The sequence below is a fragment of the Oncorhynchus tshawytscha genome, unplaced genomic scaffold, assembly GCF_018296145.1.
Source record: "Oncorhynchus tshawytscha isolate Ot180627B unplaced genomic scaffold, Otsh_v2.0 Un_scaffold_7589_pilon_pilon, whole genome shotgun sequence".
Taxonomy (NCBI): Eukaryota; Metazoa; Chordata; class Actinopteri; order Salmoniformes; family Salmonidae; genus Oncorhynchus; species Oncorhynchus tshawytscha.
Window position 1 is genome coordinate 110,297 of NW_024609826.1, and position 18,378 is coordinate 128,674.

Here is an 18,378-nt window from a genome sequence, read left to right on the forward strand (position 1 = left end):
AGTAAATAGCATTACTTCTGCTGCTCAGCCGAATGGGAGGCCACTCATGTGGTGATCCATGTGGTGGTGAGAAGAGATAAATACAAGTCAATGCAGCTGTGAAGGTAACTAACTATTCACAGAGTGACTGCTTCCCACAAAGTGAAAAATATCCTGGAATATCATGGGTCTCAATTACTCCACAAAGATACCTTCCCACCTGTGTGCATTGCTGTTGGTCGTGTGTCCCCAAATACCCAGAGTTCTCCAGAAGTTCATGACTGTGAGTGTTACTGTGTGTGTGTTATTCTGTGTTTTTCCAACATATGTCTATGGGTGTGCAGGTATCCAAGGGGTGGTGGAGGCCTATCAGACATGCCTTCCTAAGCTTCAGCTCTACGGCCCCACCAACATCGCCCCCATCATCCAGAAAGTAGCCAGCTCCGCTTCACAGGAAATGCACACCAAGGAGGCCATGGTAAGCTAGCTGTCAGTTGTCCTCCTCTCCTTGGAACCAATTGATTGGGAGGATAGCTTGAACCTAGATTGAGCTTAAATCATGTATTGATGTCAATGGGAGACTTCCGCAACGTTTTAGAGTTATGCTCAACATGTATTTCCAACACACCCCACAGACATTACTCTCTCACGTTTCTCCCCAGTCATTGCCTTCCTTTATCTCTGCAGCAGTACTTCATTCTGCTCATCCTAACGGACGGAGTGATCACAGACATGGCAGACACCCGCGAGGCCATCGTCCAAGCCTCCCACTTGCCCATGTCCATCATTATTGTAGGTGTGGGAAGTGCTGACTTCAGTGACATGCAGATGCTGGATGGAGATGACGGAATCCTTCGCTCGCCCAAGGGGGAGCCCTGCCTACGAGACATCGTCCAGTTCGTCCCCTTCCGCAACTTCAAACATGTGAGTCTTTACTGGAACTGGGAGGGTTACCTGAGGAACTGGGAGGGTTACCCGAGGAACTGGGTGGGTTACCCGAGGAACTGTGAGGGTTACCCGAGGAACTGTGAGGGTTACCTGAGGAACTGGGAGGGTTATCTGAGGAACTGGGAGGGTTACCTGAGGAACTGGGAGGGTTACCTGAGGAACTGGGAGGGTTACCTGAGGAACTAGGAGGTTACCTGAGGAACTAGGAGGGTTATCTGAGGAACTGTGAGGGTTACCTGAGGAACTGGGAGGGTTATCTGAGGAACTGGGAGGGTTATCTGAGGAACTGGGAGGGTTATCTGAGGAACTGGGAGGGTTACCTGAGGAACTAGGAGGGTTACCTGAGGAACTAGGAGGTTACTCGAGGAACTGGGAGGGTTACCCGAGGAACTGGGAGGGTTACCTGAGGAACTGGGAGGGTTACCCGAGGAACTGGGAGGGTTACCTGAGGAACTGGGAGGGTTACCCGAGGAACTGGGAGGGTTACCTGAGGAACTGGGAGGTTACCTGAGGAACTAGGAGGGTTACCTGAGGAACTGGGAGGGTTATCTAAGGAACTAGGAAGTTACCTGAGGAACTGGAAGGGTTACCTGAGGAACTGGGAGGGTTACCTGAGGAACTAGGAGGGTTACCTGAGGAACTAGGAGGGTTACCTGAGGAACTGGGAGGGTTACCTGAGGAACTGGGAGGGTTACCTGAGGAACTGTGAGGGTTACCTGAGGAACTGTGAGGGTTATCTGAGGAACTAGGAGGGTTACCTGAGGAACTGGGAGGGTTACCTGAGGAACTGGTAGGGTTACCTGAGGAACTAGGAGGGTTTACCTGAGTAACTAGGAGGGTTACCTGAGGAACTGGGAGGGTTACCTGAGGAACTGTGAGGGTTACCTGAGGAACTGTGAGGGTTACCTGAGGAACTGTGAGGGTTACCTGAGGAACTAGGAGGGTTACCTGAGGAACTAGGAGGGTTACCTGGGGAACTAGGAGGGTTACCTGGGGAACTGTGAGGGTTACCTGAGGAACTAGGAGGGTTACCTGAGGAACTGGGAGGGTTACCTGAGGAACTAAGAGGGTTACCAGAGGAACTGGGAGGGTTACCTGGGGAACTGGGAGGTTACCTGAGTGTTACAGGAAGTGACAGGTCCTTCTCTGTCCTTCTCCAGGGCTCACCTGCAGAGCTGGCGAAGACTGTCCTAGCAGAAGTGCCCAACCAGGTGGTTGACTACTACAACAACAAGGGCATCAAGCCCAAAGTGCCCAGTGAGTTCGAGTCTTCCAGGACATTCGCCCCCTGAGAGGAAGGGCCCAACGCACTCGATACAACAGAAAGCACCTTACGCTGACTAACTGAAAAGTCTACTGTTTTGCTCTTCGTTTGTTTGTTCTTTTCATTGTGCATGCGTGGCCTCCGAGGCTTGCATCTGTAAAGCAACTGTATCATTCAAAGCATTGGTATGGTGGGGACACACAAACGAACAACCAAACTGTCATCCCTACAGATGAACAACTATCGATGAAGGAATGTATAGAACACCCCCGTTCCTTTTTTTATAAGAGTTTGTTGAGATTTTGCTAAATTTCTTGATATTCATACATTGTAAAACATTTTGGACCACAGTGAATGAACTAGCTACCTTTAGAAATGTCTGCGTCCTCAGTAGTCCATATTGCAGATAAGGCAGATGCATGAACTGTTGTTTTGCATGCTGGTAATAAAGCAGACACTGTTTTCTCACGGTTCATGTTGTTTTCTTAGTGAACAATAGAGTTGACAGTATTGTAGGGATAAAGGACATTCTACTATGAAGCATGTTGACAGCACAAATGGAGTATTCTGGAAGTTCACTGGAGAATATTATGGGCACATAGTTTGCCGTTGTCATGTTGCAATGCAGTATTCTGTGAAATTACGAATTACTTATAATAATAAAAGCTTTATCAATATGCTTGTGACTTGTACTATGTTAAAAAAAAACTATTGGGTTTCAAGTCAAAAACATAATTGGAAGTGTGGTCATATCAATTTGAATTCATTCTATGAAAAATCCGTAGAAAATGCGGAGAACTGAATGGGCAGAATTTCAATATTTTGGTGTGCATGTCAAACTACTCAAAGGAATTGGGAATTGGGGTCACTTTCTTAGCATTTCCAATGTATTCTATTGATTTAAAAACCTCCATAAAAATGATGGGAATGTTCTGATTGAAGTTGAACAGAACAAGTCTGTCCATGTGCAGCCATGTGAGGACGGTGACAATTCCTCCTAGGATTGGAGTAAGTCACGACTCTCCCTTTGAGGTGTCTGGGGAGGAGGGAGAGAGATGGGGAGGAGGGAGATGGGGAGAAGAGATGGGGGGTGGAGAGAGGGCGATGGGGAGGGGAGAGGGAGATGGGAAGAGAGAGGGAGAGAGATGGGGAGAGAGAGGGAGGGAGAAGGGAGGGATGGAGAGGAGGGAGGGAGGGAGATGGGGAGGACTGAGGGAGGGAGATGGGGAGAAGAGAGTGAGGGAGATGGGGAGGACTGAGGGAGGGAGATGGGGGAGAGAGGGAGGGAGATGGGGAGAATAGAGGGAGGGAGATGGGGAGAGAGGGAGGGAGATGGGGATGAAGAGAGAGAGTGAGATGGGGTGGAGAGAGTGAGGGAGATGGGGAGAAGAGAGGGATGGAGGGATTGATAGCAATGAGAGGGACAGAGATTTCTGAGATGCGTGATGAATACTATAGAAAGGGCAGGCAAGGGCCCTTTCATATCCAGAGCAGCCCGCAGTCAATTAATTCTGTCCTGGTTCAACATGAACTATCTGACGAGTTGGACAGGCAGCACCATGGAGACAGCCAGAAGGATCAGCCTCCAAAAACAACCAAACCATGTGGCTAATAAAACACATTGCATTCAGTTGTAAGTGCCTTCACTCTCAATAGTGACAGTAACATACAGTTGAAGTTGGAAGTTTACATACACTTAGATTGGAGTCATTAAAACTCGCTTTCAACCACTCCACAAATGTCTTGTAAACAAACTATAGTTTTGGCAAGTAGGTTAGGACATCTACTGTGTGAATGATACAAGTAATTTTGACAACAATTGTTTACAGACAGATTATTTAACTTACAATTCACTGTATTACAATTCCAGTGGGTCAGAAGTTTACATACACTAAGTTGACTGTGCCTTTAAACAGCTTGGAAAATTCCATAAAATGATGTCATGGCTTTAGAAGCTTCTGATTGGCTAATTAACATCATTTGAGTCATTTGGAGGTGTACCTGTGGATGTATTTCAAGGCCTACCTTCAAACTCAGTGCCTCTTTGCTTGACTTCATGGAAAATCAAAAGAAATCAGCCAAGACCTCAGATAAAAAATTGTAGACCTCCACAAGTCTGGTTCATCCTTGGTAACAATTTCCAAATGCCTGAATGTACCACGTTCATCTGTACAAACAATAGTATGCAGGTATAAACACCACGGGACCACGCAGCCGTCATACCGCTCAGGAAGGAGACGCGTTCTGTCTCCTAGAGATGAATGTACCTTGGTGCGAAAAGTGCAAATCAATCCCAGAACAACAGCAAATTACCTTGTGAAGATGCTGGAGGAAACAGGTACAAAAGTATCTATATCCACAGTAAAATGAGTCCTATATCTACATAACCTGAAAGGCCGCTCAGCAAGGAAAAAGCCACTGCTCCAAAACCGCCATAAAAAAGCCAGACTACGGTTTGCAACTGCACATGGGGACAAATATCGTACTTTTTGGAGAAATGTCCTGAAACAAAAATAGAACTGTTTGGCCATAATGACCATCGTTATGTTTGGAGGAAAAATGGGAGGCTTGCAAGCCGAAGAACACCATCCCAACCGTGAAGCACGGGGGTGGCAGCATCATGTTGTGGGGGTGCTTTGCTGCAGGAGGGACTGGTGCACTTCACAAAATAGATGGCATCATGAGGGAGGAAAATTATGTAGATATATTGAAGCAACATCTCAAGACATCAGTCGGGAAGTTAAAGATTGGTCGCAAATGGGTCTTCCAAATGGACAATGACCCCAAGCATACTTCCAAAGTTGTGGCAAGATGGCTTAAGGACAACAAAGTCAAGGTATTGGAGTGGTCATCACAAAGCGCCGACCTCAATCCTATAGAAAATTGTGGGTAGAACTGAAAAAGTGTGTGCGAGCAAGGAGGCCTACAAACCTGACTCAGTTACAGCTGCTCTGTCAGGAGGAACGGTCCAAAATTCAGCTTGTGGAAGGCTACCCAAAACATTTGACCCAAGTTAAACAATTTAAAGGCAATGCTACCAAATACTAATTGAGTGTATGTGAACTTCTGACCCACTGGGAATGTGATGAATGAAATAAAAGCTGAAATAAATCATTCTCTCTATTATTATTCTGACATTTCACATTCTTAAAATAGAGTGCTGATCCTAACTGACCGAAGAAAGGGAATTTTTACTAGGATTAAATGTCAGGAATTGTGTGTAACTGAGTTTAAATGTATTTGGGTAAGGTGTATGTAAACTTCTGACTTCAACTGTACATGTCATGTCCCATGAGAATGATGTCTTGCTTCAGGACAGGCTAAACACATTCTATGCACGCTTTGAGGATAACACAGTGCCACCGACGCGGCCTGCTACCAAGGACTGTGGCCTCTCCTTGTACGTGGCCGACGCGAGTAAAACGTTTAAACGTGTTAACCCTCACAAGGCTGCTAGTCCAGACGGCATCCCTAGCTGCATCCTCAGAGCATGCACAGACCAGCTGGCTGGTGTGTTTATGGGCATATTCAATCTCTTCAATCTCTGCTGTCCCCACATGATTCAATGGCCACCATTGTTCCCATACCCAAGAAAGCAAAGGTAACTGAACTTAATGGCCATCGCCCCATAACACTCACCTCTGTCATCATGAAGTGATTTGAGAGACGAGGCAAGGATCATATCACCTCAACCTTACCTGCCACCCTAGACCCACTTCAATTTGCATACCGCCCCAATAGATCCACAGACGATGCAATCGCCATTACTCTGCACACTGCCCTATCCAATCTGGACAAGAGGAATACCTATGTAAGAATGCTGTTTATTGACTAAACAACTCAGCATTCAACACTATAGTACCCTCCAAGCTCATTATTAAGCTTGAGGCCCTGGTCTGAACCCCGTCCTGTGCAACTGGGTCCTGAACTTTCTGACGGGCCACCCCCAGGTGGTAAGGGTAGGAAACATCACCTCCACTCCGCTGATCCTCAACACCTGGGCCCCACAAGGGTGCATGCTCAGCATCATCCTGTACTCCCTGTTCACCCATTACTGCGTGGCCAAGCACGTCTCCAACTCAAAGATCAAGTTTGCAGACTAGTAGGCCTGATTATCAACGATGACGAGACAGCCTACAGCGAGGAGGTGAGGGCTCTGGGAGTGTGGTGCCTGGAAAACAACCTCTCACTCAACATCAACAAAACAAAGGAGATGATCATGGACTTCAGGAAACAGCAGAGGGTGCGCCACCCTATCTACATCAACAGGACCGCAGAGGAGGAGGTGGAAAGCTTCAAGTTCCTTGGCGTACACATCACTGACAAACTGAAATGGACCACCCTCACAGACAGCATGCTGAAGAAGGCGCAACAAAGCCTTTGGCTTGTCACCTAAAACCCTCACAAATCTTTACAGATGCACAATTGAAAGCATCCGGTCGTGCTGTATCACAGCCTGGTACGGTAACTTTACCGCCCGCAACCACAAGGCTCTCCAGAGGGTGGTGCGGTCTTCCCAACATTATTAAAGTGAGTAGTGGGCAAACTACCTGCCCTCCAGGACACCTACAGCACCCGATGTCACAGGAAGGCCAAAAACGTCTGACTGTTCACCCCACTATCATCTAGAAGGTGAGGTCAGTACAGGTGCATCAAAGCAGGGACCGTGAGACTGAAAAACAGCTTCTATCTCAAGGCCATCAGACTGCTAAACAGCCATCACTAGCACATTAGAGGCTGCTGCCTGTAGGCATAGACCAGGAATCACTGGCACCTTTAAGGAATGGAACACTACTCACTTTAATAATGTTTACATATGTATCTGGCATTACTCATCTCATATGTATATACTGTATTCTAAACTGTTCTACGGTATCTCATTCACTTAATAATGTTTACATATGTATCTGGCATTACTCATCTCATATGTATATACTGTATTCTAAACTGTTCTACGGTATCTCATTCACTTAATAATGTTTACATATCTATCTGGCATTACTCATCTCATATGTATATACTGTATTCTAAACTGTTCTACGGTATCTCATTCACTTAATAATGTTTACATATGTATCTGGCATTACTCATCTCATATGTATATACTGTATTCTAAACTGTTCTACGGTATCTCATTCACTTAATAATGTTTACATATCTATCTGGCATTACTCATCTCATTGTATATACTGTATTCTAAACTGTTCTACGGTATCTCATTCACTTAATAATGCTTACATATCGTGTATTACTCACCTCATATGTATATACAGTTTTTTTCTATACTATTCTACTGTATCTTAGTCCGTTCCACTCTGACATTGCTCTTTCATATGTATATAGTCTAAATAGATTCCTACTTAGATTTGTGTGTATGGGGTGTATGTTGTTTAATTTGTTATGTATTACTTGTTAGATAGTACTGCACTGTCAGAGCTAGAAGCACAAGCCTTTTGCTACACCCGCAATAACATCTGCTAATCACGTGTTTGTGACCAATACAATTCGATTTGATTTGATTTGATACTGGAGTGATGACACCTCGAGGTGTGTGTCCTGTGTTTGTGCCGTGAGCGTTTTGTTTGAACCAGCCTTCCCTGCTGCGTTCTGTGAAAGTCGACATCTGTTGATGGGTACATACTGTAGGGGGGCTGGTGTTACATCAGTAAGAGTCCTATGATGGGGAAGAGTTGCAGTGAATCATCTGTTATGGAGGACTACATGACAGCACCAAACGGTATGTCTGACAGGCAAGAAATGGGCTCGTCAACACAACTCCCCGTTAGGACTGGTGCTGAGGAAATATGGAACAATGCGGAGACACACACACACACACACACACACACACACACACACACACACACACACACACACACACACACACACACACACACACACACACACACACACACACACACACACACACACATATACACTAGCAGACACACTCTACACACACGTACACTCTAGTATAGTTGTATGTTGGTATTGTACATTTGGTGTTGTAGATTTGTAGTGGTGTCATAATGTTTTTGATGTAACTGTTGTTTTATGTATTTCTTATGTGCCTAATGTGTTTGGAACCCAGGAAGAGTAACTGCAACCTTGGCAACTGTTAATGGGGTCTCTAATCAAATATTACTGAATACTCAACGCATAAACAATAAATCATAATTACATTACATCAGATTAGACAACGATGGGTAGTTTGATTTCAATCACTGCTTATAGTTCATCACATACTGTATGAGTCACATATGAGTCACGTAATGTAAATGTCACACCAATTTAGAATTGGCTTTGTCCTTGTCCCGGCTGTTCTTGGAAAGTATTTCACTCTCTAATTGCTTAACTGCTAACATCTGACTATACTATTTTAAGCAAATTGATCTAAAGGCTATAGGTTAAGGATTCTGACATTTTGGGTTGTATTGTATATCTTTGGGAAGTAAGGGAAGGACATTCAAATAGGTAACTCAAAATTCAAGGGATATTTTCCATTTTCTGCATGGCTGTATCTCTTAACCAACGTCTGAAATGAAAATGACTTGAGGTTTATACCGTGCGTGTGCGTGTGTGTGTGTGTGTGTGTGCGTGTGCGTGTGTGTGTGTGTGTGTGTGTGTGTGTGTGTGTGTGTGTGTGTGTGTGTGTGTGTGTGTGTGTGTGTGTGTGTGTGTGTGTGTGTGTGTGTGCGTGCGTGCGTGTGCGTGTGTGTGTGTGTGTGTGTGTGTGTGTGTGTGTGTGTGTGTGTGTGTGTGTCCGTGCGCCACACATTTCAGATAGAGTTATAAATGGTTGAGGGTGCAATGTGTCATCAAGGGAAATGTTCTCTTTCCTCCTGGATATACATTATATCCCATCTAGATTCTAGAGAATCATAAGACGTTTTCTGTCCTGAGAATAAATCATCTTTCCCACGTTTTCCACTCACACCGGAGAGGATATTTAAAACATTTACATTTCCTCTACATATATTGTGTATCCAAAACCCCCAGCGCCAACCAGCTCCTTGGTTGGTAGTGTCGCGGGTCACTGCCATGGTAATTTTCCAATGAAAAAATCCATAGAGAACGCTCACTGGCCAAGGGTTCATAATTAGACCCATCGTTGATCTGCCAGTGCCAGGAGACAGGAGAGCTTCAATCTGTAACACTTAAATTACACAGTATTATTTCATATGGTAATTCTTGTATATAGTATTTACTAAGAAATTATGTGGAAACAAAAGGTATTGATACTTCAATTCAACACAATTAGTAACTAGCTACCTACCAAATGGTACCTTCCTATTTAAATGTCAGGTAAAGAGCAGAATAAACCATGAACCTTCAATCATTAGCCTGGTTCCCCTGTCAGGGCTTGGATTGGCAGAAAGAGGACTGTTGTTGCCATATAGTTATTGTGTTATTTAAGCCATAAGGCCAGAGGGGGTGTGGTATATGGCCAATATACCTTGGCTAATGGCTGTTGTTGTGCATGACCCAACGCGGACTGCCTGGATACAGCCCTTAACCATGGTATATTGGCCATACCCCACAAACCCCTGAGGTGCCTTATTGCTATTATAAACAGGTTTCCATCATAGTTAGTAGAATACAAATGCATGTTTTGTCATACCCATGGTATAAGGTCTGATATACCATGGCTTTCAGCCAATCAGCGTTCAGGGCTCGAACTACTCAGTTAATAATGTACATTGGCTAAAACTGCATCCCAGCCGTGTGTATGTGAGACTATATACCATGGGTATGAGGCAAAAATACTTGTTTACTGTTCTATTTGAAGTATCACTACACACACCACGGCAAATGACAAGTGAAAAGCAAAGCAATAAGGCTTATTTTTAACACATTATATCCCCATCTTTTAACCAACAATTGGGATTTGTATAAACCTGCTGTCTGTGTTATTGTTCAGAGTGACTCATCTTCAGCTGACCAAGCAGTGGACCATGTTCATGTCAAGTGGGTGCAATTATGGTGGTAATAGTGGGAGGAAACATTTTAATGGGAAGAAATGTGTCTCCCAGATAACCCACAGCCTTCATTACCATCTCCGTTCTCCACTAGTTTGCCGCTAGACTAGCTGAATATATATTTTCTAGCTGGGAGCAATTTTGGCAATTTTCACTCTAAATTGCCAATGTTCTAGATGTCTATCTGATGAAAAGAATTGAGAAAGTATATTGTTTGTTTGCCTCAAATTATACCAATTGATAGTGTAACTACATACAGTTAGAGTAGAATAAATATAAATGATTTACTGTTAAAGAAACATGCCGTTTGTGTACATTCTGTGATTACTGAATATTAAATAAATGTGTTTGAATGCTACTAATGAGTAATTCAGCCAGGATGGCGAGCATGGCATCTCTGCAGAAAAAAAATAAGAAAAAAATAGCTGTGGCTTTATTCTGAAGATCTTGATTCTGAAGGTCTTGACTCTGAAGGTCTTGATTCTGAAGGTCTTGACTCTGAAGGTCTTGATACTGAAGGTCTTGACTCTGAAGGTCTTGATACTGAAGGTCTTGACTCTGAAGGTCTTGATTCTGAAGGTCTCGATTCTGAAGGTCTTGACTCTGAAGGTCTTGATACTGAAGGTCTTGTTTCTGAAGATCTTGATTCTGAAGGTAAGACTCTGAAGGTCTTGACTCTGAAGGTCTTGATACTGAAGGTCTTGTTTCTGAAGATCTTGATTCTGAAGGTCTTGACTCTGAAGGTCTTGACTCTGAAGGTCTTGATTCTGAAGGTCTTGATTCTAATGGTCTTGATTCTAAAGGTCTTGATTCTGAAGGTAAGACTCTTCAGTAAGTCATCTTCTTATGCAGTCTCCAAGTTGTCCTAACAGCTGTGCCAGAACACCCAACATTCCCACAGACACAGGTGGTTATTACCCCAGATAAAAACACTCATTTCCTGCTTTGTTGATTCCTCTATTGTCTAAACCGGTGTCCAGAATGTCCCTCTAGTCTTCGTATTGTGTCTAAACCTGCTATTTGGCTCAGGAGGTTGATGCCATGCACATTAACCATCAGAGGGAGGGGAATTGGGCTAATGACGGTCTTGTTCACAGAGGAAGAACAGTGAAAGGGCTTGATTAGCTTCAGAGAGGACATATCGTAATTGAGCTGCTAGCTAGCATAGACTGGTGACTGGGAGGGAGCTAGCCTCTGAAGAACGATGACTGTACAGACACAGCACAGTTGACGAACAGACACAGCACTGATGAAAAGTGACTTTACGCCCTCATGTCAAAGTGTTTAGCTACGGTACCTGCCTGTCAGACATAATAACAGGTTTGCCACGGGCTGCAATTTAGAGTAGCTGTTTGCTCCATGCAGCATGACAGTGTTACATAATTTGATATGTTAACGGTCTAAACATGACTAAACACAGGGAACCTCTTATGTTGTGCTAATGACATTCTAACACACAGACGGCTGGTGGTACCTTCATTGGGGAGGACAAGCTCATAGTAATGGCTGCTCATAGTAATGGCTGCTCATAGTAATGGCTGGAATGGAATGAATGGAATGGTATCAAACAAATCAGACCCATGATTTCCTTGTGTTTGATACTATTCCATTCACTTCATTGCAGTCATTATTATGAGCCGTCCAAAGTCACCCATCGACAAGAGTCCTCTGCGTTGAGAACCAGCATTTAGAGTGGTTCTGACACCTGGCTTCACTACAGCTGTCCTTCCCCCTGACACACATCTTTCTACTGTTTACGGTCTCATATTTAAGACGGACAAAGTAGCCAAATTGTTAATGGGAGCCACTAGAAAACGGTGTTCACTGAGGCCTAACGCTGACCTCAGCATACCCTGCTCTCCATTTCAGCCGACTGCACCCACCATGACTCAGCAACAAAGATGAAATAGTATTAAAAAGTTGTATTTTTAATTTGACCTTTATTTTACTAGGCAAGTCAGTTAAGAACAAATTCTTATTTTCAATGACGGTTAACTGCCTGTTCAGGGGCATTACGACAGATTTGTACCTTGTCAGCTCAGGGATTCGAACTTGCAGCCTTTCGGTTACTAGTCCAACACTCTAACCACTCGGCGCCCCCATAGGCGGCAGGGTAGCCACATTTATTTAATATTCACTCTATAGTATTAGTCGTATGTACGGGATATGCATGGTATACATCGTCCAACCAAATGCTTACTTGCAGTAATAAGAAATAATACAAGATAAGAATACGAACATTTTGGAAATTGCTCAGTAGAATAGAATAAACATTCTAGCAGAAGTATAATGAAGTAAGAAATAATTTATAGTCCAATATTTACATGTATATTGGGGAAAGCGGGGTGGCAGTGTATAAACTGAGCAGCATAAAAAGAGTCTGTCTGGTAGCAGCGTGTGTTGTGTGTGTGTGTGTGTGTGTGTGTGTGTGTGTGTGTGTGTGTGTGTGTGTTTGCGTGTGTGTGTGTGTGCGTGCGTGCGTGCGTGCATGCATGCGTGCGTGAGTGAGTGAGTCAGTCCAGTTCAAGTGTTCAGCAGCCTGGTGGCTTGTTTGATTTGAAGTTTTGGCAAAAGTTAAGGATTCCGTAGTTTATACATTGTGACTCTGCATTGGATGTGGCATTTGACAAAGAAAGCTGTTAGTAGGCACTCCAGGAAGTAGTTTTCTTCGAGTTAGAGAACAGAGGCCGTTGTGTTAAGTTGATCGATGGGATATAAAATACCTTGTGCCACTCTGGAGAGGTGGGCTGCGTGTGAGACTACTGTTTGGGGCAGATGGTTAGAGGCAGGGTTCTGCTAGGGGACTGAATCAGTTCCATCTTTGTTGTAATCATCCCAGAGAGAGAGAGACATAAGTAGGTGTCTGCTGTCGTGGCCTGGTGAGGCTCAGCTTCTGGGAAATGTCACCTTCCTCCTCCACTTTCCTCTCACCCGCTCTGTACCACAGGTAGAACATCTTATTCAGCCCACTGTCACTGCTGATAGTAGCAAGGTACTGTCAGACATGATTATGTAGGCCACCATTTAATTTTATTTGTCCCATTCTGTGTGGTATACTGTATGCACTGTATTTGTCCCATTCTGTGTGGTATACTGTATGCACTGTATTTGTCCCATTCTGTGTGGTATACTGTATGCACTGTATTTGTCCCATTCTGTGTGGTATACTGTATGCACTGTATTTGTCCCATTCTGTGTGGTATACTGTATGCACTGTATTGGTCCCATTCTGTGTGGTATACTGTATGCACTGTATTGGTCCCATTCTGTGTGGTATACTGTATGCACTGTATTGGTCCCATTCTGTGTGGTATACTGTATGCACTGTATTTGTCCCATTCTGTGTGGTATACTGTATGCACTGTATTGGTCCCATTCTGTGTGGTATACTGTATGCACTGTATTTGTCCCATTCTGTGTGGTATACTGTATGCACTGTATTGGTCCCATTCTGTGTGGTATACTGTATGCACTGTATTTGTCCCATTCTGTGTGGTATACTGTATGCACTGTATTGGTCCCATTCTGTGTGGTATACTGTATGCACTGTATTGTTTTTTATGTAACTGATAGCTTTACTGGTATGTGTGACTTAAACATATTAAGTCACTCATGCGTCACTAACTGAACATCAACATCACTCTGAAATTGTCACGACTTCCGCCATAGTTCCTCTCCTTGTTCGGGCGATGTTCGGTGGTCGACGTCACCGACCTTCTAGCCATCGCTGATCCATTTTTCATTTTCCATTGGTTTTGTCTTGTCTTCCATCTCACCTGGTTTCCATCCCATCAATTAATTACATGTTGTGTATTTAACCCTCTGTTTCCCCTCATGTCTTTGTCAGTGATTGTTTGTTGTATGTTTTGTCCAAGTCATGTTCTGGTGTGTGATGGGTTTTGTATCCTTCTATATTATTTTTGTATATATTGGTTTTCTGAGTTTTTTAGCATTTATTAAACTGCTCCATTTATACCAAGTTCACTCTCCTGCGCCTGATTTCCCTGCCACCATCATTGCAGAAATGCTGCAGCAGCCGCTGATCAATTACAAGTCCAAAACTGCCAACCTCATAGACACTATTATTCAATCAGATCAAGCGTTAACCTGCGATAGCAGACACCCGCATAACGGATGGACATTTTTGTCACAATTAAAAATGTAAAATGTTTTACTTGTGATTTATCAGGGGGTGCTGCAGCGCCGTCAGCACCCCTACTTCCCGTGACAATCTATGCAGATGTTGGCTAAAGTGTATCGGCGTGAGTAGAGCCCTAAATCCCCTTTAGAACAAGATGAATAGCTGAGCATCAGGTAGCAGCAGGAGAAAAATAGTAACAAACAACCAACTCAACTGCAGGAGAGATTATTTCTGAAACCTGCGGCTACATTTCTCAGTTTGTCCTCATTTCAGACCTGTGGATCATTTAAATAAAGCTACCTGAATGAGCTAAATAACCCTTTTCTCTTTTTACGAGGGTCTGATGCTGCTGATTTGTTTGGGCAGAAAAAAATAAAGATATCAACTTAATAATAAATTGTTTCTTCACAGACTGTATTTAACACCAAGGAAACATTTTATGATGAAATTTGCCCCAACTACCAACTGTTCCCTAAATCAGGTAGGTAAATTTCTTCAAATGATGTGGAAGTGCTCTGCAGTTAAATGCTTCTGGGCCAAAGTTACAAAATCCATTTTGAAATGCATGAATGTTATTATTCAAAGCTTTGCATCTATGAAGTTACTTAACGATGATAGCTCCTTGAACCTCTCAACCAATCAGAGACCATTACTGCTGGCAGGCAGCACTGCCGCAAAAATATGTTGTCTCTTAGATGGCAATCACCTCACTAACAATTCACCAGTGGATACAGTTATTGTTAGAAGTTATAGCATTAGACTTATCGACAGCGAGAATGAATGGTGCTCATCAAGGAACAAATGAGTCCTGGACAAATATACTCTGTAAAGAATAATCTCAGCTAAAGTCACATACAAATAAACAATTAATAAAACCCAACAAATACATCAAAACAATATACAGTATATATATACGCTGAACAAAAACATAAACACAAAAAGTGTTGGTCCCATGTTTCATGAGCTGAAAAAAAAGATCCATGAAATTTTCCATATGCACAAAAACCTTATTTCTCTAAGGAAAAGGTGGCACAAATGTATATTACATCCCTGTTAGTGAGCATTTCTCCTTTGCCAAGATCATCCACCCACCGGACAGTTGTGGCATATCAAGAAGCTGACTCAACAGCATGATCGTTACACAGGTGCACCTTGTGCTGGAGACAATAAAAGGCCACTCTAAAATGTGCAGTTTTGTCACCCAACACAATGGCACAGACATCTCAAGTTTTTTGACTGCAGGAATGTCCACCAGGGCTGTTGCCAATGTTCATTTCTCTACCATAAGCCGCCTCCAATGTCATTTTAGAGAATTTGGATGTACTGTATGTCCATGGCCTCACAAACGCAGACCACATGTATGGTGTTGTGTGGGCAAGCGGTTTACTGATGTGAACAGAGTGCCCCATGGTGGCAATGGGGTAATGTTATGGGCAGGCATAAGCTACAGACAACAAACACAATTGCATTTTATCAATGGCAATTTGAATGCACAAAGGGGGGGTTGGATGGAGACATGTTGGCTAGGTGGGGTTGGGGTAATGGGGTGGGGTTTGGATGGAGACATGTTGGCTGGGTGGGGCTGGGGTAATGGGGTGGGGGTTGGGGTAATGGGGTGGGGTAATGGGGGGGGTTGGGGTAATGGGGTGGGGGTTGGGGTAATGGGATGGGGTTGGGGTAATGGGGTGGTGGTTGGGGTAATGGGGTGGGGGTTGGGGTAATGGGGTTGGGGTAATGGGGTGGGGTTGGGGTAATGGGGTGGGGTTGGGGTAATGGGGTTGGGGTAAGTGGGGTTGGGGTAATGGGGTGGGGGTTGGGGTAATGGGGTGGGGGTTGGGGTAATGGGATGGGGTAATGGGGTGGGGGTTGGGGTAATGGGGTGGGGTTGGGGTAATGGGGTGGGGGGGGTTGGGGTAATGGGGTTGGGGTAATGGGGTGGGGTTGGGGTAATGGGGTTGGGGTAATGGGGTGGGGTGGGGGTTGGGGTAATGGGGTTGGGGTAATGGGGTGGAGGCCCACTTCTTTTTTGTTTTCTTTTCCTGTTCATATTGAATTTATTATCACTTAAAACTCTGTATGTATTTCTTCCTGTTGTTTTTCTTTGGGGTGGAAGCCTACGGGTACATGTTCTATAAACGTATACATTGAAATTGAAAACGTACTGTACCTGTAACCCCCCCACTTTTTGTTACATACCATTGTCACAGGTGACAACCTCTGTCCAACTTTTATGTTATATTAAGGGTTTTGATTACTGTCATATGTCTTTTGAATCATAATTTAATGATGTATTATATACAGGATTTCACACACGCTTTCACAGGCAATTTCTAATGACTTGGGATTCATATTATAGAATATAAAAAACATAGGTTTCTAGAGTCATTTGAATCTGAATAGTCAATAGACTTACTGCCTCTTGTGCCTGAGTGTACCCCACTAGGTACATCTCCCCCTTTGGGTTGTTCAGCCACCATGCCTGTCATGTGATCTCCAACCAATTCATTATTTAATTGAGACGAAGGAGTCCAATATTGATGACAGAGGGGCTACTGCCATACCCAGTGGGTTATTACTGTGACACCTGCCTGAGGGGAAGAAACCACACCGTTGTCTGCTATCATGTCCCCTTTACCCCGTTATCACTACAACATTATCAAACAGTGAAAGGGGATACTCCCAACATTGAGATATAATAACAAGGATATTATTGTCTTCTTTTCAGCTAAGTTGAGTTTCTACTCATTAGTCTTCTACCGGGGTCGGAGTTATTCCAACAACTCTCGGGGGGGAGCCGAGAATAGTGTCTCTGTACTAACATTCACATTTAGAAGGTGTGTGTATGGGGAGGGTCCACATACATCATACTGAATCATTATGCCGGTATGTTATGGGAGTGCTCGGCATCCCTCGCTATCCCCATTACTCAACCTCTGACCTCTATTCCCGAGTCGTTTATTCAAGCGTTTGTAATTTCTGCATCATTTTTGGTGCAGATGGAGGATGTATAGTAGCCTACGTAGACCACAACTCAGAGCCACTCAACATTTCACTCTTGGGAATGTTTCATAGAATTGCACACACAGACACAATGTTTGGACAAGCAGCGCCACATTATTCCCTGCATGCATCTCTCTTGCACCGCTGAATCGTCCGCCCCCCTCCTCGTTATCAGTTCCCCCTCCCATCCGCCATGCTTCCTCCACATGATCTGATTGTTATACTTAACAACCGCGCTGCTACGCTAATTCAATTAGGCTTTTCTTTCAAGGCTCCCTCTCCTTGTGCCGGCTGTTTAGAGGAGTGGCAGGGTACTTGTGTTTTCTCCCTCTTTCCTGAGGCCAATTCCACGATGCCAGAAGACTAATTATGGACCCATGTGTGTGTGTGTGTGTGTGTGTGTGAGTGTGTGTGTGTGTGTGTGTGTGTGTGTGTGTGTGTGTGTGTGTGTGTGTGTGTGAGAGAGAGTATACTACTTTCAGTTATGAAAATAAATGACCTGCATTTCTGCCATCAAAATCTCTCCATGACTAAATCCCTTCCTAATCCTACAAACCGCTGGATACAGAGAGGGTTTTTAAGCACTCCCCAATTATCTGTGATTGTAATCCATCCATACACAAACACCCACAGAAACCCACCCCCAACCCCTCCCCCCACCACAACCCATCACACCCACACCAACCCATCACCCACTGTCTAACCCCCTGACTCTATCCTGGAGTTAGGCTAGCGTAAAATAGTTTAATAAAAGTAGCACTCTATCCTTAGACTAGTTCAAAGCAATTCATAGCAATGCTGAGTGAGTCAATGTTTTCATGTCACCTCGTTGCGGCCAATCAGAATCACTCAGCAGGGAGCGCCACAGTCATTGGTCCCTCACAGTCAGTTATTACAGTTTTCTCAATTGCTAAAACACAATTTCTGAAACCTTTGCTCCATTTCCTGAAAACATTAAACACAAAACCTCATCTCCAAGCACCATTTACATAACCTCTGACTCCTCTCGCAAAATGAAACATTCTCCTCAGAACAGATTTACCTGTGTCCAAAACCAAACACTGCTCTCA

The 18,378-nt window shown here is 44.0% G+C and overlaps 1 protein-coding gene across 3 annotated transcripts in view; it reads left to right on the top strand.

Annotated features, from left to right (window-relative positions):
* Positions 1 to 2,868, top strand: part of LOC112221279 (copine-4) — a 73,320-nt gene extending 70,452 nt beyond the window's left edge. For all 3 annotated transcript variants that reach the window (XM_042319148.1, XM_042319149.1, XM_042319150.1), the window contains 3 exons: positions 324 to 457; positions 667 to 903; positions 2,088 to 2,868. In XM_042319148.1, the coding sequence (XP_042175082.1) occupies positions 324 to 457; positions 667 to 903; positions 2,088 to 2,219 (503 nt within the window). In that variant the 3' untranslated portion in view covers positions 2,220 to 2,868. The remainder of the gene's footprint in view (positions 1 to 323; positions 458 to 666; positions 904 to 2,087) is intronic.
* The last annotated feature ends 15,510 nt before the right edge of the window (positions 2,869 to 18,378 follow it).